This window comes from Heterodontus francisci, chromosome 19, assembly GCF_036365525.1.
Source record: "Heterodontus francisci isolate sHetFra1 chromosome 19, sHetFra1.hap1, whole genome shotgun sequence".
NCBI lineage: Eukaryota > Metazoa > Chordata > Chondrichthyes > Heterodontiformes > Heterodontidae > Heterodontus > Heterodontus francisci.
Genome location: NC_090389.1, coordinates 6,240,607 through 6,268,319, shown reverse-complemented (window position 1 = coordinate 6,268,319; position 27,713 = coordinate 6,240,607). Strand labels below are relative to the sequence as shown.

At 48.1% G+C, this 27,713-nt stretch overlaps 1 protein-coding gene across 1 annotated transcript in view; it reads right to left on the bottom strand.

Annotated features, from left to right (window-relative positions):
* Positions 1 to 27,713, bottom strand: part of plxnd1 (plexin D1) — a 329,127-nt gene that overhangs the window by 270,594 nt on the left and 30,820 nt on the right. The window contains exons 2-5 of the mRNA XM_068051338.1: positions 25,788 to 25,964; positions 20,918 to 21,049; positions 16,646 to 16,746; positions 12,792 to 12,924 (exon numbers count right to left, since the gene is read on the bottom strand). Of these exons, the coding sequence (XP_067907439.1) occupies positions 12,792 to 12,924; positions 16,646 to 16,746; positions 20,918 to 21,049; positions 25,788 to 25,964 (543 nt within the window). The remainder of the gene's footprint in view (positions 1 to 12,791; positions 12,925 to 16,645; positions 16,747 to 20,917; positions 21,050 to 25,787; positions 25,965 to 27,713) is intronic.

Genomic DNA, 27,713 nt, shown 5'->3' with positions numbered 1-27,713 from the left:
CCAATTTTCGTGTCATCTGTGAACTTACTTATCATAACTCCTATATTCACGTCTAAATCATTAATGTACACTACAAACAGCAAGGGTTCCAGCACCGATCCCTGCGGTACACCACTGGTCACAGGCTTCCACTCGCAAAAACAACCCTCGACCATTACCCTCTGCCTCCTGCCACTAAGCCAATTTTGGATCCAATTAGCCAAATTGCCCTGGATCCCATGGGCTCTTACCTTGTTAACCAATCTCCCATCCAGGACCTTATCAAAAGTCCATGTAGACTACATCAACTGCTTTACCCTCATCTACACATCTAGTCACCTCCACGAGAACTTCAATCAAGTTTGTTCGACACGATCTCCCCCTGACAAAGCCATGCTGACTATCCTTGATTAATCCCTGCCTCTCCAAGTGGAGATTAATCCTGTCCCTCAGAATTTTTTCCAATAGTTTTGCTACCACTGATGTTAGACTCACTGGCCTGTAATTATCTGGTTTATCCCTGCTACCCTTCTTGAATAATGGTACCACATTCGCTGTCCTCCAATCCTCTGGTACCACTCCTGTGGCCAGAGAGGATTTGAAAATTTGTGTTAGAGCCCCTGCTATCTCATTCCTTGCCTCACATAACATCTCATCTAGGCATGGGGATTTATCCACTTTTAAGCCCGCTTAAAACAGTTTCCCTTTCAATGCTAATTTGTTCAAATATATCACAATCCGCCTCCCTGATCTCTACACCTACATCGACCTTCACCATAGTAAACACAGATGAAAAGTAATCATTTAAAACCTCACCTATGTCCTCTGGCTCCACACACAGATTGCCACTTTGGTCCCTCATGGGCACTACTCTTTCCTTGGTAATCCTTTTGTCCTTAATATACTTATAAAACACCTTGAGATTTTCCTTTATCTTGCCCGTCAGTGTTTTTTCATGTCCCCTCTTCGTTCTCCTAATTACTTTTTTAAGTACCCCGCTATACTTTCTATACTCCTCTAGAGCCTCTGCTGTTTTCAGCACTTTGAATCTGCCAGAAGCCTCCTTCTTTTTCCTTATCCAATCCTCTACATCTCTTGACATCCAGGGTTCCCTGGACTCGTTGGTCCTAACCTTCACCTTTATGGGAACATGTTGACCCTGAACTCTCACTATTTCCTTTTTCCATGACTCCCACTGGTCTGATGTAGACTTTCCTACAAGTCGCTGCTCCCAGTCCACTTTGGCCAGATCCTGTTTCATCATATTGAAATCGGCCTTCCCCCAATTCAGTAACTTTATTTCCAGTCCCTCTTTGTCCTTTTCCATAACTACCTTAAATCTTACAGAGTTATGGTCACTATCCCCGAAATGCTCCCCCACTGACACTTCTACCACTTGTCCGGCTTCATTCCCTAGGATTAGGTCCAGTACTGCCCCTTTTCTTGTAGGACTTTCTACGTACTGGCTCAAAAAGCTCTCCTGTATGCATTTTAAGAATTCTGCCCCATTTAATCCTTTTGCACTAAGACTATCCCAGTTGATATTGGGGAAGTTGAAATCCCCTACTATTATTACCCTATTATTTTTACACCTCTCTGAGATTTGCCTACATATCTGCTCCTCTATCTCTCCCTGACTGTTTGGTGGCCTGTAGTACACATCCAGCCAAGTGATTGCCCCCTTTTTGTTATTAAGTTCTACCCAAGTTCTATCCTCATTTGAGGAACCTTCTAAAATATCATCCCTCCTTACTGCAGTAATTGACTCCTTGAACAACAGTGCAATGCCACCTCCTCTTTTACACCCTCTCCTGTCTTGCCTGAAGATTGTATACCCAGTCCTACCCTTCCCTCAACCATGTCTCTGTAATAGCAATAATATCTTATTCCCGTGTGTTAATCAATGCCCTCAATTCATCTGCCTTACGAGTATGACTCCTTGTGTTAAAATAGATGCAATCCAGCCTTGCACTGTTCACTTGTGCCTTAACAGCTCTATATTTGCTCTGCCTTCCAGACTGGCTTAGTTTCTCTTCTATATTTGACTGAGCATCACCCCTTACTGTATCTCCACTCTGTATCCCACCCCCCTGCCAAATTAGTTTAACACCACCACCCCCCACACCCCCTCCCAACAGCATTAGCAAACCCCCCAGCAAGGATGTTGGTCCCATTCCGGTTCAGGTGCAACCCGTCCAACTTGTATAGGTCCCACCTTTGCCAGAAACAGACCCAGTGATCCAGGAAACTAAAACCCTCTCTCCTGCACCATCTCTTCAGCCACGCATTCATCTGCTCTATCCTCCTATTCCTATACTCACCAGCACATGGCACTGGGAGTAATCCAGAGATTACAACCTTTGAGGTCCTGCTTTTTAATCTGCTACCTAGCTCCCTAAATTCTTGTTGCAGGACCTCATCCCAGTTTCTACCTATGTCGTTGGTACCAATGTGTACCATGACCTCTGACTGTTCACCCTCCCCCTTCAGAATGTCTTGTAGCCGCTCCGTGACATCTTTGAACCTAGCACCAGGGAGGCGACATACCATCCTGGAGTCACGTTTGCGGCCACAGAAACGCCTATCTGTACCCCTATCGCTATAGCCCTGCCACTCCTTTTCCTCCCCTCCTGTGTAGCTGAGCCACCCATGGTGTCATGATCTTGGCTCTTGCTGCTTTCCCCTGAACCATCGATCCAAAGCGGTATATCTGTTAGAGAGGGGGATGGCCACATGGGACTCCTGCACTACCGTCTTTCCTCTACTCTGCCTGGTGGTCACCCATTCCCTTCCTGCCTTTGCAGCATTTGCCTGCGGTGTGACCACCTCGCTAAACGTGCTATCCACAACGATCTCAGCATCACAGATGCTCCACAGTGAATTCACCTGCAGTTCCAACTCCGTAATGTGGGTAGCCAGTAGCTGCAGATGGATACACTTCCTACACACATGGTCACCAGGGACACGGGAAGCGTCCCTGATTTCCCACATAGCGCAGGAGGAGCAGATCACATGTGCGAGCTCTCCTGTCATGACTTACCTTTAGGTATAATTACCTAAAGGGTACAGTTCTAAAGGGAGTGCAGGAGCAGAGGGACCTGGATATACCACCTGGGAGGTGGTAGCGCAGTGGTAATGTCACTGGACTAGTAATCCAGAAACCCAGGCTAATGCTCTGGGGACCTGGGTTCAAATCCAACCACGGCAAATGGTGAAATTTAAATTCAATTAATAAATCTGGAATTAAAAAGCTAATCTAATGGTGACCATTAAACCATTGTCGATTGTTATAAAAACCCATCTGGTTCACTAATGTCCTTTAGGGAAGGAAATCTGCCGTCCTTACCTGGTCTGGCCGACATGTGACTCCAGACCCACAACAATGTGGTTGACTCTTAAATTCCCTCTGAAATGGCCAAACAAGCCACTCAGTTCAAGGGCAGTTAGGGCTGGGCAATAAATGCTGGCCTAGCCAGCGATGCCCACATCCCACGAACGAATAATAAGAAATATATATATATGCATAAGTCATTAAAGGTGGCAGGACAGATTGAAAGCATGGTTAATAAAGCATATAGTGTCCTGGGCTTTATTAATAGGGGCATAGAGTACAAGAGCAAGGAAGTTATGTTGAACTTGTATAAGACACTAGTTCGGCCTCAGCTGGAGTAGAGACATAGAAAATAGGAGCAGGAGTAGGCCATTCAGCCCTTCAAGCCTGCTCCGCCATTCATTATGATCATGGCTGATCATCCAACTCAGTAACCTATTCCTGCTTTCCCCATAAAAACATAGTATTGTGTCCAGTTCTGGGTGCCACACTGTAGGAAAGACGTGAGGGCATTGGAGAGAGTACAGAAAAGATTCACGAGAATGGTTCTCGGGATGAGGAATTTCAGTCATGAAGATAGATTGGAGAAGTTAGGACTGTTTTCCTTGGAGAAGAGAAGGCTGAGAGGTGATTTGATAGAGGTATTCAAAATCATGAAGGGTCTGGACAGAGTAGATAGAGAGAAACTGTTCCCACTCGTGAAAGGATAGAGAGAGGGCACAGATTTAAAGTATTTAGTAAGAGAAGCAAAAGTGACATGAGGAAAAACTTTTTCACCCAGCGAGTGGTTAAGGTCTGGAATGCGCTGCCTGAGAGTGTGGTGGAGGCAGGTTCAATTGAAGCATTCAAAAGGGAATTAGATAGTTATATGAAAAGGAAGAATGTGCAGGGTTACGGGGAGAAGGCGGGAAGTGGCACAAAGTGAATTGCTCTTTTGGAGAGCCAGTGCAGACATGATGGACCGAATGGCCTCCTTCTGCACTGTAACAATTCTGTGATTAATTTCAGAGTTTGTTCTGAGGATGTGTTGGTGCATTGCTGCAGTGCATCTTGTAGATGGTACACACTGCTGCCACTGTGCATCGGTGGTGGAGGGAGTGAATGGTTGTAGATGGGGTGCCAATCAAGTGGGCTTCTGTGTCCTGGAAGATGTCGAGCTTCTTGATTGTTGTTGGAGCTCCAACCATCGAGGCAAGTGGAGAGTATTCCATCACACTCCTGACTTGTGCCTTGTAGATGGTGGACAGGCTTTGGGGAGTCAGGAGGTGAGTTACTCGCCACAGGATTCCCAGCATCTGACCTGCTCTTGTAGCAAACGGTATTTATATGGCTGATCCAGTTAAGTTTCTGATCAATGGTAACCCCCATGATGTTGGCGGTGGGGGATTCAGTAATGGTAATGCCGTTGAAATTCAAGAGGAGATGGTTAGATTCTGTCTTGTTGGAGATGGTGATTGCCTGGCACTTGTGTAATATAAATGTTTTTTGCCACTTATTAGCCCAAGCCTGAAAGTTATCCAGGATTAACTACCTGTGGACACAGACAACTTCAGTATCTGAGGAGTTGCAAATGGTACTGAACACTGAGCAACCATCAGTGAACATTTCCATTTCTGACCTGATGTTGAAGGAAGATCATTGATGAAGCAGCTGAAGATGGTTGGCCCTAGGACACCACCCTGAGGAACTCCAGCAGTGATGTCCAGGGACTGAGATGTTAGGCCTCCAATAAATGTAACCATCTTCCTTTGTGCTAGGTATGACTCCAACCAGCGCAGAGTTTCCCCCCTGATTCCCATTGACTCCAGTTTTGCTAGGGCTCTTGATGCCATGCTCAGTCAAATGCTGCGTTGATGTCAAGGGCAGTCACTCTCGCCTCACTTCCTGAGTTTAGCTCTTTTGCCCATGTTTGAACCAAGGCTGTAATGAGGTCAGGAGCTGAGTGGCCCTGGCAGAACGCAAACTGAGCATCACTAGGCAGGTTATTGCTGTGTAAGTGCCACTTGTTAGCACCGTTGATGGCACTTTCCATTACTTTACTGATGATTGAGAGTAGGCTGATGGGATGCTAATTGACCGGATTGGATTTTTTCTGCTTTTTGTGCACAGGACAGACCTGGGCAACTTTTCACATTGTCAAATAGATACCAGTGTTGTAAAAGTACCAGAACAGCTTGGCTAGGGCCATAGCTAGTTCTGGAACACAAGTCTTCAGAACTATTGCCGGAATGTTGTCAGGGCCCATACCCTTTGCTGCATCCAGTGCCTTCAGCCATTTCTTGATATCACATGGAGTGAATTGGATTGGCTGAAGACTGGCATCTGTCATTCTGGGGGACCTCAGGAGGAACCCGAGATGGATTATCCACTCAGCACTTCCAGCTGAAGATGGTTGCAAATGTTTCAGCCGTGTTCTTTGCACTGACATGCTGGGATCCTATATCTACAAGGATGGGGATATTTGTGGAGCCTCCTCCTCCTGTTAGTTGTTTTGTTATCCACCACCATTCACAACTGGATGTGGCAGGACTGCAGAGCTTAGATCTGATCCTTTGGTTTTAGGATTGTTTAGCTCTGTCTATTGCATGCTGCTTCCACTGTTTAGCATGCATGTAGTCCTGTGTTGTAGCTTCACCAGTTTGGCATCTTGTTTTTAGGTATGCCTGGCATTCCCTCCTGCACTCTTCATTGAACCAGGGCTAGTCTCCCAGCTTGATGGTAATGGTAGAGTGGGGGATATGCCAGGCAATGAGGTTACAGATTGTTGTTGAATACAGTTCTGCTGCTGCTGATGTTGATGGCCTGGAGCACCTCATGGATGCCCAGTTTTGAGCTGTTAGATCTAATTTCGCCTGGTGGTTGTGCTGTACAATATAATGGAGGGTGTCCTCAGTGTGAAAATGGAATTTCATCTCCACAAGGACTGTACAGTGGTCAGTCTTATCAATCCTGTCATGGACAGATGCATCCTGGACAGGTAGATTGGTGAGGGGGAGGTCAAGTAGGCTTTTCTCTCTTGTTGGTTCCCTCACCACCTGCCACAGGCCCAGTCTGGCATATATGTCCTTCAGGACTTGGCCAGCTCGGTCAGCAGTGGTGATACCGAGACACTTTTGGTGATGGACTTTGAATTCCCCCACCCAGAATACATTCTGTGCCCTTGTTACCCTCAGTGCTTCTTCCAGTTGGTGTTCAACATGAGGGGTACTGATTCATTAGCTGAGGGAGGGCAATAGGTGGCAGTCAGCAGGAATATTCCTTGCCCATGTTTGATCTGATGCCATGAGACTTCATGGAGTCCAGAGTCAATGTTGAGGACTCCCAGGGCACCTCACTCCTGGCTGTACACCACTGTGCTGCCACCTCTGGTGGATCCAGAAAAAGTGGCAAGTTTGAGGATTGGGAGCAATTTAGAATCCAGCAAAGGATGACCAAGAAACTGATAAAGAAAGCGAAAAGAGAATATGAATGCAAGCTAGTGAGAAACATAAAGGCGGACTGTAAAGTCTTCTTTAGGTAGGTGAAAAGGAAAAGATTAGGAAGGATAAATATGGGTCCATTCCAGGCGGGATACAGGAGAATTTATAATGGAGAATGGGGAAATGGCGGAGAAACTAAACAATTACTGTGTGTCTGCCTTCATGGAGGAATATACAGAAAACCTCCCAGAAATACTCAGGAACCAAGTGCCTTGTGAAAATGAAGAACTAAAAGAAAATAATTTCAATAAAGCGGCAGTACTCAAAAAATTAACTGGATTGAAGGTTGATTAAATCTGCTGGACCAGATGAGCTACATCCCAGAGTGTTGAAGGAAGTGGCTATAGAGATAGTGGATGCATTGGTGGTTATCTTTCAAAATTCTACTGATTCTGGAAGGGTTCCTGCAGACTGCAAAGTAGCAAATTTATTTCATTTATTTAGAGATACAGCACTGAAACAGGCCCTTCGGCCCACCAAGTCTGTGCCGACCATCAACCACCCATTTATACCAAACCCATATTCCTACCACATCGCCACCTGTCCCTATATTCCCCTACCTATACTAGGGGCAATTTATAATGGCCAAGTTACCTATCAACCTGCAAGTCTTTGGTGGTGGGAGGAAACCGGAGCACCCGGCGAAAACCCACACAGACACCGGGAGAACTTGCAAACTCCACACAGGCAGTACCCAGAATTGAACCCAGGTCGCTGGAGCTGTGAGGCTGCGGTGCTAACCACTGCGCCACTGTGCTGCCCAAATGTAACCCCACTATTTAAGAAAGGAGTGAGAGACAAAATGGGAAACTAAAGACCTGTTGATTTGACATCAGTAGTAGGGAAAATGTTAGAATCTATTATAAAGGATGTGATAACTAGATACATAAAATAATGATATGACTGGGCAGAGTAAACATGGATTTATGAAAGGGAATTCATGTTTGACAAACCTGTTGGGAGTTTTTTTGAGGATGTTACTTGCAGCATAGATAAAGAAGAACCAGTGAATGTGGTGTATTCGGATTTTCAGAAGGCTTTTGATAAGGTCCCACACAGGAGGTTAGTAAACAAAATTAGAGCACATAGGATTGGGGGTAATATACTGCTATGGGTTGAGAATTGGTTAACAGACAGAAAGAAGAGAGTGGGAATAAATGGGTCATTCTCAGGGTGGAAGGCTGTTACTAGTGAGGTACCGCAAGGATCAGTGCTTGAGCCACAGCTGTTCACAATCTATATAAATGATTTGGACGTGGAAACCAAATTTAATATTTCCAAATTTGCTGATAACACAAAACCAGGTGGGAATGTAAGCTGTGAGGAGGATGCAAGGAAGCTTCAAGGGGACTTGGACAGGTTAAGTGAATGGGCAAGAACATGACAGATGGAATATAATGTGAATAAGTGTGAAGTGATCCATTTTGGTAGAAAACACAGAAAGGCAGAATATTTCTTAAATGGTGAGATGTTGGGAAGTGGTGATGTCCAAAGGGACCTGGGTATCCTTGTTCATGAGTCACTAAAAGCTAGCATGCAGGTGCAACAAGTAATTTGGAAGGCAAATGATATGTTGGCCTTTATTGCAAGGGGCTTTGAGTACAGGAGTAAAGAGGTCTTGCTGCAATTATATAAAGCCTTGATGAAACCACACCTGGAGTATTGTGTACAATTTTGGTCTCCTCATCTAAGGAAGGATATACTTGTCATAGAGGGAGTGCAATGGCGGTTCACCAGACTAATCCTGGGATGGCAGGCTTGTCTTACGAGGAAAGATTGCAGAAACTGGGCCTGAATTCTCTCGGGTTTTCAAGAACGAGAGGTGATCTCATTGAAACTTACAAAATTCTTACAGTGCATGATAGGGTGGATGTGGATAGGATGTTTCCCTGGCTGGTGTAACTAGAACCAGGAGACAGTCTCAGAATAAGGGGTAGGCCATTTAAGACTGAGATGAGGAGGAATTTCTTCGCTCAGAGAATGGTGAATCTTTGGAATTCTCTACCCCAGAGGGCTGTGGAAGCTCAATCGTTGAGCATGTTCAAGACAGAAATCGATAGATATCTGATTACGAATGACATCAAGGGATAAGGGGAGAGCGCAGGAAAGTGCTGTTGAGGTAGATGATCAGCCATGATCTAATTGAATGACGGAACAGTCTCGATGGGCTGAATGGCCTACTCCTGCTCCTATGTATTTATGTTTCCAATGGGTCTGCCCTGCCAGTGGAGCAGGGTTTACCCAGGTAAAGTGATGGAGGTGTCTGGGACACTGGATGTAAGGTATGATTCCGTGAGGATGACTATGTCAGGCTGTTGCTTGACTAGTCTATGGGACAGCTTTCCTAATTTTGGCACAAATCCCCAGATGTTAGTGAGAAATACTTTGCAGGGTTGACAGGGCTGCACGTGCCTTCGTCATTTTCATTTTTGCTGGGGTGTTGGTGGCATAGTGGCAATGTCACTGAACTAATAATCCATAGTGTCATAGAGTATTACAGCACAGAAACAGGCCCTTCGGCCCAACGTGCCTGCGCCGACCATCAAGCACCCGTCCTAACTAATCCCATTTCCCCACACTTGGCCCGTAGCCTTGTATACTATGGTGTTTCAAGTGCTCACATAAATACTTCTTGAATGTTGTGAGGGTTCCTGCCTCTACCACCCCTTCAGGCAGTGTGTTCCAGATTCCAACCACCCTCTGGGTGAATAAAATTCTTCCTCGAATCCCCTCGAAACCTCCTTCCCTTTACCTTAAATCTATGCCCCCTGGATATTGACCTCTCCATTAAGGGAAAAAGTTTCTTCCTATCTATCCTATCAATGCCCCTCATGATTCTGTATACCTCAATCAGGTTCCGCCTCAGCCTTCTCTGCTCTAAGGAAAACAACCCCAGCCTATCCAGTCTCTCTTCATAGCTGAAATGCTCCAGCCCAGACAACATCCTGGTGAATCTCCGCTGCACCCTCTCCAGTGCAATCACATCCTTCCTATAGTGTGGTGACCAGAACTGTACACAGTACTCCAGCTGTGGCCTAACCAGTGTTCTATGTAGCTCCATCATAACCTCCCTGCTCTTATATTCTATGCCTCGGCTAATAAAGGCAAGTATCCCGTATGCCTTCCTAACACCTTATCCACTTGTGCTGCTGCCTTCAGTGATCTATGGACAAGCACCCCAAGGTCCCTCTGACCCTCTGTACTTCCTAGCGTCCTACCATCCATTGTATATCAAGCCCAGGCTAAAACCCTGGGGACACCGGTTCAATTCCCACCATGGCAGCTGGTGGAATTTATATTCAGATATTTAATAAGTTCAATTAATTAATAAAAACCTGGAATTAAAAGCTAGTGCCAGTAATGATGCCCTGAAACTATCATCGATTGTCGTAAAAACCCATCTGTTTCACGAATGTCCTTTACAGAAGAAAATCTGCCGTCCTTACCTGGTCTGGCCTACCTGAGACTCCAGACCCACAGCAATGTGGTTGACTCTTAACTTCCTTCTGAAATGGCCTAGCAAGCCAGTTGTCAAGGGCAACTAGGGATGGGCAACAAATTCTGGCTTTGCCAGCGACGCGCACATCGCATGCAAGAATAAAAAAAACTAGCTCGATGCCAAGTGGTCTGCCTGGCTTTATTCTTATTAGACATGCTCATAGTTGTTTTGCTACAACTGAGTGGCTTGCTAAGCCATTTCAAGAGGTAGTTAAGGGTCAAAATTGAAGTCAATGGGAATCGGGGAAAATCTCCACTGGTTGAAGTCATACCTAGCACAAAGGAAGATGCTTGTGGTTGTTGGAGGCCAATTATCTCACTCCCAAGGCATTGCTGTAGGAGTTCCTCACGGTAGTGTTCCAGAGCCAACCATCATCAGCTGCTTCAACAATGACCTTCCCTCCATAAGGTCAGAAGTGGGGATGTTCGTTGATGATTGCATAATATTTAGTACAATTTGCAATGCCTCTGATACTGAAGCAGACCATGCCTTCATGCAGTAAGATCTGGACAACATTCTAAAGAAGGGTTCTGAAGAAGGGTCACTGACCTGAACCGTTAACTCTGCTTCTCTCTCCACAGATGCTGCCAGATCTGCTGAATATTTCCGGCATTTCTTGTTTTTATTTCAGATTTCCAGCATCCGCAGTATTTTGCTTTTATTATAACATTCTAGCCAGGGCTGATAAGTGACAATTAACATTTGTGCCACACAAGTGCCAGGCAATGACCATTGCCAATGAGAATCTAACCATCTCCCCTTGATATTCAATGGCATTATGATCGCTGAATCCACCACCATCAACATCCTGGGGGTCACCATTGACCAGAATCTTAACTGGAGTAGCCATATAAATACTGTGGCTACAAGAGCAGGTCAAACATTCACTTCCTCCACCACTGACACACAGTGGCAGCATTGTGTACCATCTACAAGATGCACTGCAACAACTCACCAAGTCTCCTTCGACAGCGCCTTCCAAACCCGCAACCTCTACCACATAGAAGGACAAGGGCAGCTGATGCATGGGAACACCACCACCTGCAAGTTCCCCTCCAAGCCATACACTTGGAACTGACTTGGAGCTATATTGCTGTTCCTTCACTGTCGCTGGGTCAAAATCCTGGAACTCCTTTCCTAAGGCACTTTGGGTGTCCTACACCATCGGGACTGCAGCAGTTCAAGAAGGCAGCTCACCACCACCTTCTCAAGGCCAATTAGAGATGGGCAACAAATGCTGGCCTGGCCAGTGACGCCCACATCCCATGAAAGAACTAAAAAAAAAACTATTACCATGGGTCTGGAGTCCAATGTACGCCTGACTGGTTAAGGACGGCAGATTTCTTTCCCGAATGGACATTAGTGAACCAGATGGGTTTTTACGCCAATCAGGTAGTTTTATGGCCCACAATTACTGACCTTAGCTCTTAATTTTCACATTTATTTAATTAACTGAATTGAAATTCCCCAGCTAAATTGGTTGGATTTGAATTCATGTCCGTAGATCATTAGCTCAGACTTCTGGATTACTCGTCCAGTAACATAACAACATAAATATAACCACAATTATTGTGTACATTTACTATAGGGCACAATTATTACCAATCATGATTATTAGATTGACATTCACTACTGACAATTATTACTGACCATGTTCAACATTGATCATAATTATTAATGACCATGTTCACTACTGGTCATGATTAATATTTACCATCTTCACCATTGGTCACGATAAATATTCACCATGTTCACTATTGATTAGCATTACTGATCATGTTCACTATTGGTGATGCCTATTGCTGAGCATGCTCACTATTGGTCATCTCTGTTCACCACCTTCATTATTAGTCATGATAATTATTGACCACCTTCACTATTGGTCATTATTATTACTGATCATGTTCACTATTGATCATGATAATTATTGTCCATGGTTACCATTGGTCATTGTTATTACTGACCATGTTCACTATTGGTCATGATAATTATTGACTACCTTCACTATTGGTGATTATTATTACTGATCATGTTCACTATTGGTCATGATAATTATTGTCCATGGTTACTATTGGTCATTGTTATTACTGACCATGTTCACTATTGGTCATGATAATTATTGACTACCTTCACTATTGGTCATTATTATTACTGATCATGTTCACTATTGGTCATGATAATTATTGACTACCTTCACTATTGGTCATTATTATTACTGATCATGTTCACTATTGATCATGATAATTATTGACTACCTTCACTATTAGTCATTATTATTACTGACCATGTTCACTATTGGTCATGATAATTATTGACTACCTTCACTATTGGTCATTATTATTACTGATCATGTTCACTATTGTCCCTTAAATTTATTGTCACTATGGACCATGAATTTACTCAGAGATTTGAAGGCACAGAACATTAAGATGCTGCAATCAGGAGATATGTTCCAGCCCAGTTCATGACTGGAAAGAAGCAACTCCTGGAGTTGATACAGTACCTGTTGGGCCTCACTGGCAATGTGAATTTCCGATGGTACAATGTTCATACTTGGACACTGTTGTATTCCAGAGCTGAGGCTGGTCCAGAACAAGGACTTGGTGGAATTAACACAGTCCTGCTGTAGAGAACACCTAAGAGAGAGGTCACAGTGTGAGTGACACACACAGAGCATTCAAACATTGTACACAGTGTGAGTGACACACACAGAGCATTCAAACATTGTACACAGTGTGAGTGAAACACAGAGCATTCACACACTGTAGACAGTGTGAGTGACACACACAGAGCATTCACACACTGTACACAGTGTGAGTGACACACACAGAGCTTTCAAACATTGTACACAGTGTGAGTGACACACACAGAGCATTCACACACAGTACACAGTGTGAGTGACACACACAGAGCATTCACACACTGTACACAGTGTGAGTGACACACACAGAGCTTTCAAACATTGTACACAGTGTGAGTGACACACACAGAGCATTCACACACTGTACACAGTGTGAGTGACACACACAGAGCTTTCAAACATTGTACACAGTGTGAGTGACACACACAGAGCATTCGCACACTGTACACAGTGTGAGTGACACACACAGAGCATTCACACACTGTACACAGTGTGAGTGACACACACAGAGCATTCAAACATTGTACACAGTGTGAGTGAAACACAGAGCATTCGCACACTGTACACAGTGTGAGTGACACACACAGAGCATTCACACACTGTACACAGTGTGAGTGACACACACAGAGCATTCAAACATTGTACACAGTGTGAGTGAAACACAGAGCATTCGCACACTGTACACAGTGTGAGTGACACACACAGTGCATTCACACACTGTACACAGTGTGAGTGACACACAGAGCATTCACACACTGTACATAGTGTGAGTGACACACACAGAGCATTCACACACTGTACACGGTGTGAGTGACACACACAGAGCATTCACACACTGTACACAGTGTGAGTGACACATACAGAGCATTCACACACCGTACACAGAGTGAGTGACACACACAGAGCGTTCACACACTGTACATAGTGTGAGTGACACACACAGAGCATTCACACACCGTACACAGTGTGAGTGACACACACAGAGCATTCACACACTGTACACAGTGTGAGTGACACACACAGAGCATTCACACACCGTACACAGTGTGAGTGACACACACAGAGCATTCACACACTGTACACAGTGTGAGTGACACACACAGAGCATTCACACACTGTACACAGTGTGAGTGACACACACAGAGCATTCGCACACTGTACACAGTGTGAGTGACACACACAGAGCATTCACACACTGTACACAGTGTGAGTGACACACACAGAGCATTCGCCCACCGTACACAGTGTGAGTGACACACACAGAGCATTCACACACCGTACACAGTGTGAGTGACACACACAGAGCATTCACACACTGTACACAGTGTGAGTGACACACACAGAGCATTCACACACCGTACACAGTGTGAGTGACACACACAGAGCATTCACACACTGTACACAGTGTGAGTGACACACACAGAGCATTCACACACTGTACACAGTGTGAGTGACACACACAGAGCATTCGCACACTGTACACAGTGTGAGTGACACACACAGAGCATTCACACACTGTACACAGTGTGAGTGACACACACAGAGCATTCACACACTGTACATAGTGTGAGTGACACACACAGAGCATTCACACACTGTACACAGTGTGAGTGACACACACAGAGCATTCGCACACTGTACATAGTGTGAGTGACACACACAGAGCATTCACACACTGTACACGGTGTGAGTGACACACACAGAGCATTCACACACCGTACACAGTGTGAGTGACACACACAGAGCATTCACACACTGTACACAGTGTGAGTGACACACACAGAGCATTCACACACTGTACATAGTGTGAGTGACACACACAGAGCATTCACACACTGTACACAGTGTGAGTGACACACACAGAGCATTCGCACACTGTACATAGTGTGAGTGACACACACAGAGCATTCACACACTGTACACGGTGTGAGTGACACACACAGAGCATTCACACACTGTACACAGTGTGAGTGACACACACAGAGCATTCGCACACTGTACACAGTGTGAGTGACACACACAGAGCATTCGCCCACCGTACACAGTGTGAGTGACACACACAGAGCATTCACACACTGTACACAGTGTGAATGACACACTGAAGCTGGACTGAATGTCCATTTGACCCCCATCACCATAAGCACTGTCTGAGTTGCTATGGTGATGTTTTCAACCTTTGGGTTCAGCTGGGAGGTGGCAGTGTCCCTTTAATAAGAACCAGTACACACCCTAACAGCAAAGTTGGACATTGAGTGATGACAAGGAATGAGGAAGTGATACTTTCTGTACACTGCATTCATGTGACTTGTGCTTGTCTTATGTAGTAATTTGGGTCAAGCTTTGATAGTATTTTTATAAAGTCTTCCAGCAATATTTCCTTCCTTGTTCTTCCTCTGTTCGTCTCTGTCTGAGTACTTTGCCTGAGTAAGCAGGATGGAAAAACCCTGAAGATTTCTGTCAATGCTACTCTATTGTGGTAACTCAGTTGGATGGTGGGGGTGTGGGGGAGGAAGGTAGGTGGTCCATGGATGACTGGGCCTCTGAACTCCATCTATTGCTGTAAAACAATGTCCCCATGCAGTGACACAGTGGGCCTGGGGACTGAGTGGTTCTTGTGGGCACTAATTTCCACTCCGTGCACTCCAATAGTTTGCCAAGTGGGGATGTTCACTGATGATGCACAATGTTCGGTACTATCTGCAACTCCTCAGATACTGAAGCAGTCTGTGCCTGCATGCAGCAGGACCTGGACAACATACAGGCTGAGGCTATTAAGTAGCAAGTAATATTTGTGTGACACCAGTTCCATGCAATGACCATCTCCAACAAGAGAGGATGCAACCAAATCCCCTTGACATTGAATGGCATTACCATCGCTGAATCCCCCACTATAAACATCCTGCAGGTTACAATTAATTAGAAACTTCACTGGACCTGACACATAAATAGCATGGCTACAAGAGCAGGTCAGTGGCTGGGAATTCTGCAGTGAGTAACTCACCTCCTGACTCCCCAAAGCCTGTCCACCATCTACAAGGCACAAGTCAGGAGTGTGATGGAATATTCTCCACTTGCCTGGATGGGTGCAGCTCCAACAACACTCAAGAAGCTCGACACCATCCAGGACAAAGCAGCCCGCTTGATTGGCATCCCATCCACAAACATTCACTCCCTCCACCACCGACGCACAGTGGCAGCAGTGTGAACCATCTACAAGATGCACTGCAGCAACGCACCAAGGCTCCTCAGACAGCACCTTCCAAATCTACCACCTAGAAGGATGAGGGCAGCTGATGCATGGGAACATCACCACCTGCAAGTTCCCCTCCAAGTCACACACCATCCTGACTTGGAACTATATCACCATTCCTTCACTATCGCTGGATCAAAATCCTGGAACTCCCTTCCTAACAGCACTGTGGGCAGTTCAAGGGCCATTACGGATGGGCAATAAATGCTGGCCTGACCAGCGACACTCACATCCCATGAATGAATAAAAGAAAAGCTCATGGTCTCACGAGCAACCAGCCCTTTGGGAAGAATTGATATTGGGGTTTAAAAGGTTAAATTATGAGGACAGGGTACAGAGACTCGGCTTATATTCCCACGAGTATAGAGTTGAGGTACTGATCAGACATAACCTCACTGAACGAGGGAACAGTCTTGAGAAGCTGAATGCTTTACTCCTGTTCCATTCATCCTGCTTGGTTCCATACCTGCTCTCCAAGGTGCACCATCCACAGTGAGCATCAGCTGCTCCTAGACACTCCCGACAGGACTGGTACTGGTCACAGGAAGCAACTTTCACCCGGCTGATCTAGGAAAAACAAGAGAATGAAATTGAGGGCTTGAGGAGATGGCCAATGGGAGACCCCTTGGGGGAAAGAATTACGTGATCACTTGATGACTGGGAGAGCTCAAATGGAAAGTGAAGCCATTAACTACAGGGCTACTGGGGAGAGGGTCAGATCTCTATCACACTGAGATTCACTTGCTGACATGAGCAGAGTGTGATTCCAGCTGGTGAAGAGAGGCCAGTAACTCCCATCAAGTGTGACTGAGAGACAGTGAGCAGATGTCAGAGTCACTCACGAGGGTATCAGAGAGTGCACATACAAATGGAGGATTAGTGCAGCGAGGATCCATATGGGCACAGTGCAGGGGATTGAAGAGTTAAAATAAGCCACTGGAAACTCTGCATGCTGTTCAATTCAGTCCCTGGGAGTGAGGTACAGGCTGGAACCTAATCGAGTTCAGCTAACCCTCTAGATATATCAGCTCTTGCTGCAGACTGCATTGGTACAGATTTGTGTGCTGGCTGTGTTTTATTTGGCTGACACTCTCAGTACGAACACTAACCAGCCCTTTACTCCAAGTCACTGATGTATCAGGACTTCACACAAACAAATTAGGTTGCGGGAGGCGATTACTTCGGCACCCCCAGTGAAGTCTAATGTCCCAAAGCTAATGTGATCATGTGATGCAAGTAGAGTCAGCTCACTATTTCACAATACACACTCAATATCCGGAGAGAAATGCAGTCAGTTACAGACATCACAACAAATGCTGGGCTCTCTGTATCTGTGAACACTCGCCGGTGTCTCTGTGTCTGTGAACACTCGCTGGTGTCTCTGTCACTGTGAACACTCGCTGGTGTCTCTGTCTCTATGAACAATCGCCGGTGTCTCTGTCACTGTGAACACTCGCTGGTGTCTCTGTCTCTGTGAACAATCGCCGGTGTCTCTGTGTCTGTGAACAATCGCTGGTGTCTCTGTCACTGTGAACACTCGCTGGTGTCTCTGTCACTGTGAACACTCGCTGGTGTCTCTGTCTCTATGAACAATCGCCGGTGTCTCTGTGTCTGTGAACACTCGCTGGTGTCTCTGTCACTGTGAACACTCGCTGGTGTCTCTGTCTCTATGAACAATCGCCGGTGTCTCTGTGTCTGTGAACACTCGCTGGTGTCTCTGTCACTGTGAACACTCGCTGGTGTCTCTGTCTCTGTGAACAATCGCCAGTGTCTCTGTGTCTGTGAACACTCGCTGGTGTCTCTGTCACTGTGAACACTCGCTGGTGTCTCTGTCTCTGTGAACAATCGCCAGTGTCTCTGTCTCTATGAACAATCGCCGGTGTCTCTGTGTCTGTGAACACTCGCCGGTGTCTCTGTCACTGTGAACACTCGCCGGTGTCTCTGTCTCTATGAACAATCGCCAGTGTCTCTGTGTCTGTGAACAATCGCCAGTGTCTCTGTGTCTGTGAACACTTGCCGGTGTCTCTGTGTCTGTGAACACTCGCCGGTGTCTCTGTCACTGTGAACACTCGCTGGTGTCTCTGTCTCTGTGAACACTCGCTGGTGTCTCTGTCACTGTGAACACTCGCTGGTGTCTCTGTCTCTATGAACAATCGCCAGTGTCTCTGTGTCTGTGAACACTTGCCGGTGTCTCTGTGTCTGTGAACACTCGCCGGTGTCTCTGTCACTGTGAACACTCGCTGGTGTCTCTGTCTCTATGAACAATCGCCAGTGTCTCTGTGTCTGTGAACACTTGCCGGTGTCTCTGTGTCTGTGAACACTCGCTGGTGTCTCTGTCTCTGTGAACACTCGCCGGTGTCTCTGTCACTGTGAACACTCGCTGGTGTCTCTGTCTCTATGAACAATCGCCAGTGTCTCTGTGTCTGTGAACACTTGCCGGTGTCTCTGTGTCTGTGAACACTCGCCGGTGTCTCTGTGTCTGTGAACACTCGCTGGTGTCTCTGTCTCTGTGAACACTTGCCGGTGTCTCTGTGTCTGTGAACACTCGCTGGTGTCTCTGTGTCTGTGAACACTCGCCGGTGTCTCTGTGTCTGTGAACACTCGCCGGTGTCTCTGTGTCTGTGAACACTCGCTGGTGTCTCTGTCTCTGTGAACACTTGCCGGTGTCTCTGTGTCTGTGAACACTCGCTGGTGTCTCTGTCTCTGTGAACACTCGCCGGTGTCTCTGTGTCTGTGAGCACTCGCCGGTGTCTCTGTGTCTGTGAACACTCGCCGGTGTCTCTGTCTCTGTGAACACTCGCCAGTGTCTCTGTCTCTGTGAACACTCGCCGGTGACTCTGTGTCTGTGAACACTCGCTGGTGTCTCTGTGTCTGTGAACACTCGCCGGTGTCTCTGTCACTGTGAACACTCGCCGGTGTCTCTGTCACTGTGAACACTCGCTGGTGTCTCTGTGTCTGTGAACACTCGCCGGTGTCTCTGTCACTGTGAACACTCGCTGGTGTCTCTGTCTCTGTGAACACTCGCCGGTGTCTCTGTGTCTGTGAACACTCGCCGGTGTCTCTGTGTCTGTGAACACTCGCTGGTGTCTCTGTGTCTGTGAACACTCGCCGGTGTCTCTGTCACTGTGAATACTCGCCGGTGTCTCTGTCTCTGTGAACACTCGCCGGTGTCTCTGTGTCTGTGAACACTCGCTGGTGTCTCTGTGTCTGTGAACACTCGCCGGTGTCTCTGTCACTGTGAATACTCGCCGGTGTCTCTGTCTCTGTGAACACTCGCCGGTGTCTCTGTGTCTGTGAACACTCGCCGGTGTCTCTGTGTCTGTGAACACTCGCCGGTGTCTCTGTCTCTGTGAACACTCGCCAGTGTCTCTGTCTCTGTGAACACTCGCTGGTGTCTCTGTCACTGTGAACACTCGCCAGTGTCTCTGTCACTGTGAACACTCGCCGGTGTCTCTGTGTCTGTGAACACTCGCCGGTGTCTCTGTCACTGTGAACACTCACCGGTGTCTCTGTGTCTGTGAACACTCGCCGGTGTCTCTGTCACTGTGAACACTCACCGGTGTTTCTGTGTCTGTGAACACTCGCCGGTGTCTCTGTCACTGTGAACACTCGCCAGTGTCTCTGTCTCTGTGAACACTCGCCGGTGTCTCTGTCTCTGTGAACACTCGCCGGTGTCTCTGTCACTGTGAACACTCACCGGTGTCTCTGTGTCTGTGAACAGTCACCGGTGTCTCTGTGTCTGTGAACACTCGCCGGTGTCTCTGTCACTGTGAACACTCGCCAGTGTCTCTGTCTCTGTGAACACTCGCCGGTGTCTCTGTGTCTGTGAACACTCGCCGGTGTCTCTGTAACTGTGAACACTCGCCAGTGTCTCTGTCTCTGTGAACACTCGCCGGTGTCTGTCTCTGTGAACACTCGCCGGTGTCTCTGTCACTGTGAACACTCACCGGTGTCTCTGTGTCTGTGAACACTCGCCGGTGTCTCTGTCACTGTGAACACTCGCCGGTGTCTCTGTCACTGTGAACACTCGCTGGTGTCTCTGTGTCTGTGAACACTCGCCGGTGTCTCTGTCTCTGTGAACACTCGCTGGTGTCTCTGTCACTGTGAACACTCGCTGGTGTCTCTGTATCTGTGAACACTCGCCGGTGTCTCTGTGTCTGTGAACACTCGCTGGTGTCTCTGTCTCTGTGAACACTCGCCGGTGTCTCTGTCACTGTGAACACTCGCCGGTGACTCTGTCACTGTTAACACTCGCTGGTGTCTCTGTCCCTGTTGACACTCGCCTGTGTCTCTGTCACTGTTAACACTCGCTGGTGTCTCTGAAACTGTTAACACTCGCTGGTGTCTCTGTCCCTGTTAACACTCGCCTGTGTCTCTGTCACTGTTAACACTCGCTGGTGTCTCTGTCCCTGTTGACACTCGCCTGTGTCTCTGTCACTGTTAACACTCGCCGGTGTCTCTGAAACTGTTAACACTCGCCTGTGTCTCTGTCACTGTTAACACTCGCCGGTCTCTATGTCCCTGTTAACACTCGCTGGTGTCTCTGAAACTGTTAACACTCGCTGGTGTCTCTGTCACTGTTAACTCTCGCTGGTGTGATGCAGTGAGCAATATTTGAGGGTAAAAACCATAAATTAACTCATTCCCACCACACGTCTCTTAACGCACATAAAACCACATTAAAAGGAGTGGATGCTGATCTTTGTAATTTAAGTTTGGCTTGAAACATTCATCTCACCTGGTACGTCGTCATGACATAGAGATAGGTCTTGTCCATAGGGTCGAAGTGCATGATGTGATGGACGGGCTCGCCTGGTGCCACTGAAAGCAGTCTTCTGTTCCCAATCGACATATCCCTCTGTAAATTTAGCTGCATGGATAGAGTTATATGGTCACTTCAGTTTGGCAGTGTTACCTCAAAGTCTCAGTGCCAGATAATGATGACACCTTCTTGTGTCATTGTCGAACAGTGCATGAAATGAGCAAATAAATAAATTGCCCGAAATATAGAGTAACAACCAGGAGCAACTAGAAAGGAGTAACACAAAGAGAGTAAGGGTCCGTTCACAACACAGAGAGAGGGCCCAGGGCCTGGTCACAACACAGAGAGAGGGAACAGGGCCTGGTCACAACACAGGGAGAGGGCCCAGGGCCTGGTCACAACACAGAGAGAGGGCCCAGGGCCTAGTCACAACACAAAGAGAGTAAGGGCCCAGGCTCCGGTAATAACACAGAGAGAGGGCCCAGGGCCTGGTCACAACACAGAGAGAGCAAGGGCCCGGGCCTGGTCACAACACAGAGAGAGTAAGGGTCCAGGGTCCGGTCACAACACAGAGAGAGCAAGGTCCCAGGGCCTGGTCACAACACAGAGAGAGGGCCCAGGGTCTGGTCACAACACAGAGAGAGCAAGGGCCCAGGGCCTGGTCACAACACAGAGAGAACAAGGGCCCAGGGCCTAGTCACAACACAGAGAGAACAAGGGCCCAGGGCCTGGTCACAACACAGAGAGAGGGCCCAGGGCCTGGTCACAATACAGAGAGAGGGCCCAGGGTCTGGTCACAACACAGAGAGAGCAAGGGCCCAGGGCCTGGTCACAACACAGAGAGAGCAAGGGCCCAGGGCCTGGTCACAACACAGAGAGAGCAAGGGCCCAGGGCCTGGTCACAATACAGAGAGAGGGCCCAGGGTCTGGTCACAACACAGAGAGAGCAAGGGCCCAGGGCCTGGTCACAATACAGAGAGAGGGCCCAGGGTCTGGTCACAATACAGAGAGAGCAAGGGCCCAGGGCCTGGTCACAACACAGAGAGAGCAAGGGCCCAGGGCCTGGTCACAACACAGAGAGAGCAAGGGCCCAGGGCCTGGTCACAACACAGAGAGAGGGCCCAGGGCCTGGTCACAATACGGAGAGAGCAAGGGCCCAGGGCCTGGTCACAACACAGAGAGAGGGCCCAGGACCTGGTCACAACACAGAGAGAGGGCCCAGGGCTTATCAAACTGCTCTTATCAAAGTCACAAATGGCACCATGTATGACTGTGACAAATGTAAACTATCTCTCTTCGTCTTGCTCGACCTGTCTGCAGCCTTTGACATGGTTGACCACACCATCCTCCACCAATGACTTTCCACTGTCATCCAGCTGGGTGGGACTGCACTCATTTGGTTCCATTCTCATCTATTTGATTGTAGCCAGAATATCATTTCAATGGCTTCTCTTCCTGCTCCCATTACCCCTGGTGTCGCCCAAGGATCTATCCTCGGCCCCCTCCTATTTCTTATCTAAGTGCTTGTCCCTCAGCGACAGCATCTGAAAGGAGTGTTTGTTTCCAGATGTACATTGATGACACTCAGCTTCAGCTCATCACCATCTCTCTCGACTCCTCCACTGTTGCTAAATTCACAGTCTGCTTATCCGACATCCAGTACTGGATGAGCAGAAATTTCCTCCAATTAAATATTGGGAAGACTGAAACTATTGTTTTCAGTCCCTACTCCAAAGCCCAGTCCCTCGCTACAGACTCAATCCCTCTCCCTGACAATAGTCTGAGGCTAAACCAGTCTGTTCGCAACCTCGGTGTCATATTTGACTCTGAGATGAGCTTCCGACTTCATATTCATGCTGTCAATAAGGCCACCTATTTCCACCTCTGTTACATTGCCCGACTTCGCCCTGTCTCAGCTCATCTCCAGCTGAACCCTCACTCGTGCCTTCATTACGTCGAGACTTAACTATTCCAATGCGCTCCTGGCTGGTCTCCCCCATTCTACCCTCTGTAAACGTGAGATATCCAAAACTCTGCTGCCCATGTCCTAACTCACACCAAGTCCTGTTCTTCTATTACCCCTGTGCTCACTGACCTACACTGGATCCCAGTCAAGCAGCATCTTGATTTTAAAATTCTTATCCTTGTTTTCAAATCCCTCCCTGGCCTCACCCCTCCCTATCTCCAGCCCTGAGATACCGGCACTCCTCTAATTCTGGCCTCTTGAGCATCCCTGATTTTCTTCACTCCACCACTGGTGGCTGTGCTTCCAGCTGCCTAGGCCCTAAGGAATTCCCTCCTTGAACCTCTCCACCTCTCCATCTCTCTCTTCTTTTAAGTCCCTCCTCAAAATCTCAGAGAAGGTTGATGAAGTGAATGTGATGGATGTTGTTTACATGGATTTTAAGAAAGCATTTGATAAGGTACTACGTAAAAGGCTGGTTAACAAAATTGAATTTCGTGGTATAGGAGGGTTAGTGTCCAATTGGATTTAAAAAATTAGCTTAGGGACAGTAAACAGTGAGTCATGTAAATGGTTGTTTTTCAGTCTGGAGGATGGTAGACAGTGGTGTTCCCCAAGAGTCAGTGCTGGGACCACTGTTTTTTTGAGATATATATATAAATAACTTGGATATTGGAATACAGAGTATAAGTTTACAATTTGCCGATGATACCAAACTTGGAGGTGTGGCAAACACCCGAGAGAAATAGACTTACAGGACTATGGGCATCAAGAGGGGGATTGGTACTGACTGCATAGCTCTGTGAAGAGCCAGCATGGATTCAATGGGCCAAATGGCCTCCTTCTGTGCTGTAAATGACTCTATGACCTTCCTCTTTGACCAAGCTTTTGGCCATCTGACCCCAATATCTCCTTATGTGGCTTGGTGTTGCTTTATAACACTCCTGTGCAGTGCCTTGGGATGTCTTCTAATGTGAAAGGTGTTTTATAAATAAAAGTTTATGTTGTTGTTGGAGAGAGAAAGGGCCCCAAGCTTCCTCACAACACGGAGAAAGCAAGTGCCCAGAATCTACAGGATATGAAGGAAAAACCCCAATGATTTTTGTTGGCAGCAATAAAATGTCAAGACCTCCTGCAGCTTAAGCTGTAGTGAGCCTGTATTCTACTGCACCTTCAGTGTATTGCCATTTCTCCAGCTTACACTCAGAGCTGCTTTCAGATGCCTACCTTGGGCAGCTTTTGCCAGTTTGCTGTCAGCGCTCAGTGTAAAACTGACCCAGGAAGTCGAGCAGGCAAGGAATCTGGATCCCCCAGTCCACAAGCTGACAAATTACTCATCCTGTGACAGAGTGACAACACTTCAGAAGTACTGCCGAAAATGTGATCACTGCATATTGAACAAGCAGTGTCAAACAGATTTTTGTTTTTAAATTGAGCCACCCACAGTCACAATGCAGGGGGAGCAGGGCTGGAAAGAGGAGAGAACAGGAGGTAATCAGGAAACAGTGACCGGCTGGCAAGTAGTTTAGATTTTAAACAGTTGTAGATTGCAGGAGGAAGGGAGCACTATAGGAAGGAAGCTTCCAGACTCTGGGAAAGGATGAATTAGTCGAGCAAACAATGCATCGAGTCCTGATGCCGATGCTGGGAGGATGTCAAGAGGAGGAAGTGTGTTCAGACGGGGGATTTGGAGATTGGAGAGGCAGCAATGACTGGTATAATATTGATAGAGAGGGAGAGAGACACACACAGGAAGACTGCGTCTGTGGGAGTACAGAATGTAGTGTGTCTGTGAAGCTGTGAGCAGTGTCACTTATTGTGTAATCCAATCACACCGGGTCCTGATCAGATAACAGGTTCCAGCTGCTCCCAACAGATATCATCCTGGGAGAGACACCCACCTACTCAGAGGCAGGGTCAAGAACCATTCAATAATTCAATCAACATCACCTAACCAGCCTCAGAACCAGAACCCCAGAGGGAAATTCACCTCGAACAGTCACTGTGCGAGGAGCTGGATTCTGTCAGTCTGCGCCAACATTTGTGTCTTTATAGGCTGCACAAGTGTATAATTACCATAGAGCTGTGGAAGGGGAGGTGAGGGAGCAGATATCAGAAACTTAGCGCTTGTTCCCATTCAGTTACATCTTAATTTGCTGATACTGAATCAAGTACTTTTGAAGTGTAAGAAACGCCGTAGTCAATTTGTGCACAGCAAGCTCTCACAAACAGCAGTGATCTGCTTTGTGTGATATTAATTGAGGGATGAATATTGTCCAGGACACCAAGTATAACTCCCCTGCTCGTCTTCAAAATGGGATCTTTTACACCCACCTGAGAGGGCAGACGGGGCCCCAGTTTAATGTCTCTTTCGAAATACGGCACCTCTGACAGTGCAGTGCTCCCTCAGTAGTGTACTGGACTGTCAGCCTGGATTGTTGTTTTCAAGCCTCCAGAAGGCTTGAACCTACAATCTTCTGCCTCAGGGCCACAGTGTCACCGCTGACTGTTCTATCAACCAACCTACAACCAACAAACAGGAACTATCGACCCAAACAGCACAGGGTGACCTGGACCTTGTGGTCTGGATCTGCAGCCTCAGGCACTACACTGGTTGCACTCTCTTCCTCTGAACCCACACACAGGGCAGGCGAGCTAGTGAAGGGAAACTGAGAGCAGCTTATCTCTTTACACAGAATGAAGGAAAGGGAGAATATCACCAGGCGGGTTGTCCCAGGGAGCACCGGCTGCAGCTTCCAGAGAGGTGGAAATCATGTACTGTCTGCTCAGAGAGATGGTGTGTGACACAGAGAGAGGAGGGAGGAGAGAGGAGAGAGCACCTGGCACTAGGGGTAGGGCATAACACCGAGACAGTGACCATACCTTCAGCAGCTGCCCACTGGCTGTGCCCAGAAAGACCACCGTGTGGTTATTCACACTCGACACTGCCACTGAGGTCAAACCCCTCTCAACAAAGATCGGATTCGCTTTCAGCGGGCTCTTAATGGCGAGAGGATGCTGCAGGTGGGCAGCTCCGCAGTCCAGCTGTTCGTTCTGCAACTGCAAAAAGAAATGAAAAGGCCGTTAGTTTAAACTCCCTTCCAGAAGCCTCCATACTCCTGCTCCAGGGGCCCATACCCCTTCCCTGACGGGCCACAACCTGTCTCCCCAGGAGACCACGTCCTGTCTCTCTCTCTCTCTCTCTCGCCAGGGGTCCATGCCCCCTCTGTCTCTCTCTCTCTCCCTCTCCCTCCAGAGATCCACACCCTCTCTCTCTCCAGGGGATCACGCCCTCTCTCTCTCTCCAGGAGTCCCTGCCCCCTCTCTCTCTCCCTCTCTCTGTCTCTCTCTCTTTCCCCATGGGTCCACCTCCTCTCTCTCTCCCCCCAGGGCCCACGCCCTCACGCTATCTCCCCAGGGCCTAAGCCCTCTCTCTCTCTCTCCATGGCCTACGCCATTTCTCTCTCTCCAGGGGACAACGCCCTCTCTCTCTCTCCCCAGGCGTTCACGCCCTCTCTCTCTCTCTCTAAGGCCTACACCCTCTCTCTTTCATTCCAGGGGTCCACACCCTTACTCTCTCTCTCCAGGACTCATGCCTTCTCTCTCTCTCTCACTCTCTCTCCAGGGGTCCACGCCCACTCTCTCTCTCCAGGACCCATGCCTTCTCTCTCTCTCTCAATCTCTCTCCAGGGGTGCACGCCCTCTCTCTCTCCAGGGGTCCACGTCCACTCTCTCTCTCTCTCTCTCCAGGTGTCGATGCCCTCTCTCTCTCTCTCTCTCTCCAGGTGTCGATGCCCTCTCTCTCTCTCTCTCTCTCTCTCCCCAGGGGTCCACGCCCTCTCTCATCTCTCGCTCTCTCCAGGGGTCCACGCACTCTCTCTCTCTCTCTCTCTCCAGGGGTCCACGCCCTCTCACTTTCCAGGGGTCCACGCCCTCTCTCTCTCTCTCTCCAGGTGTCGATGCCCTCTCTCTCTCTCTCTCTCTCTCCCCCCCCCCCAGGGGTCCAAGCCCTCTCTCTCTCTCTCTCTCTCTCCCCCCCCCCAGAGGTCCACGTCCTCTCTCCCACTCTTTCTCTCCAGGGCCCACACCCTCTCTCTCTCTCTCCAGGGCCCACACCCTCTCTCTCTCTCTCCAGGGCCCACACTCTCTCTCTCCAAGTGTCCACGCCCTTGCTCACTCTCTCTGGGGCCTATGCCCTCTCTCTCTCTCTCCAGGTTTCCATGCCCCCTCTCTCTCTCTCTCTCTCCCTCCCTCTCCCTCCAGGGATCCATGCCCTCGCTCACTCTCTCTGGGGCGTATGCCCTCCCCCTCTCTCTCCAGGGGTCCACACTCTCTCTCTCTCTCTCCAGGGGTCCACGCTCTCTCTCTCTCTCTCTATCTCTCTCTCTCCTCTCTCCCTCTCGGGATCCACTCCCTCTCGCTCTCTCCCAAGGGGTCCACGCCCTCTATTTCTCTCTCTCCAGGGCCCACGCCCTCTCTCTCGCTCTCTCTCTCCAGGGCCTACACCCTGTCTCCCTCTCTCCCCAGGGTTCCAAGCCCTCCCCCCCCCCCTCTCTCTCTCTCTCTCTGTCAGGGGTCCACACCCTCTCTCTCTCCCCAGGGGACGATGTCCTATCTCTCTCTCTCTCTCTCCCCAGGGACCCATGCCCTCTCTCTCTCTCTTGCACCAGGGCCCATGTCCTCTCTCTCTCTCTCCAAGAGTCCATGCCCTTTCTCCAACTCCCCAGGGCCTATGCCCTCTCTCTCTCCATCTCCCCAGGGGTCCACGCCCTCTCTCTCTCTCTCTCTCTCTCTCTCCACAGGGATCCA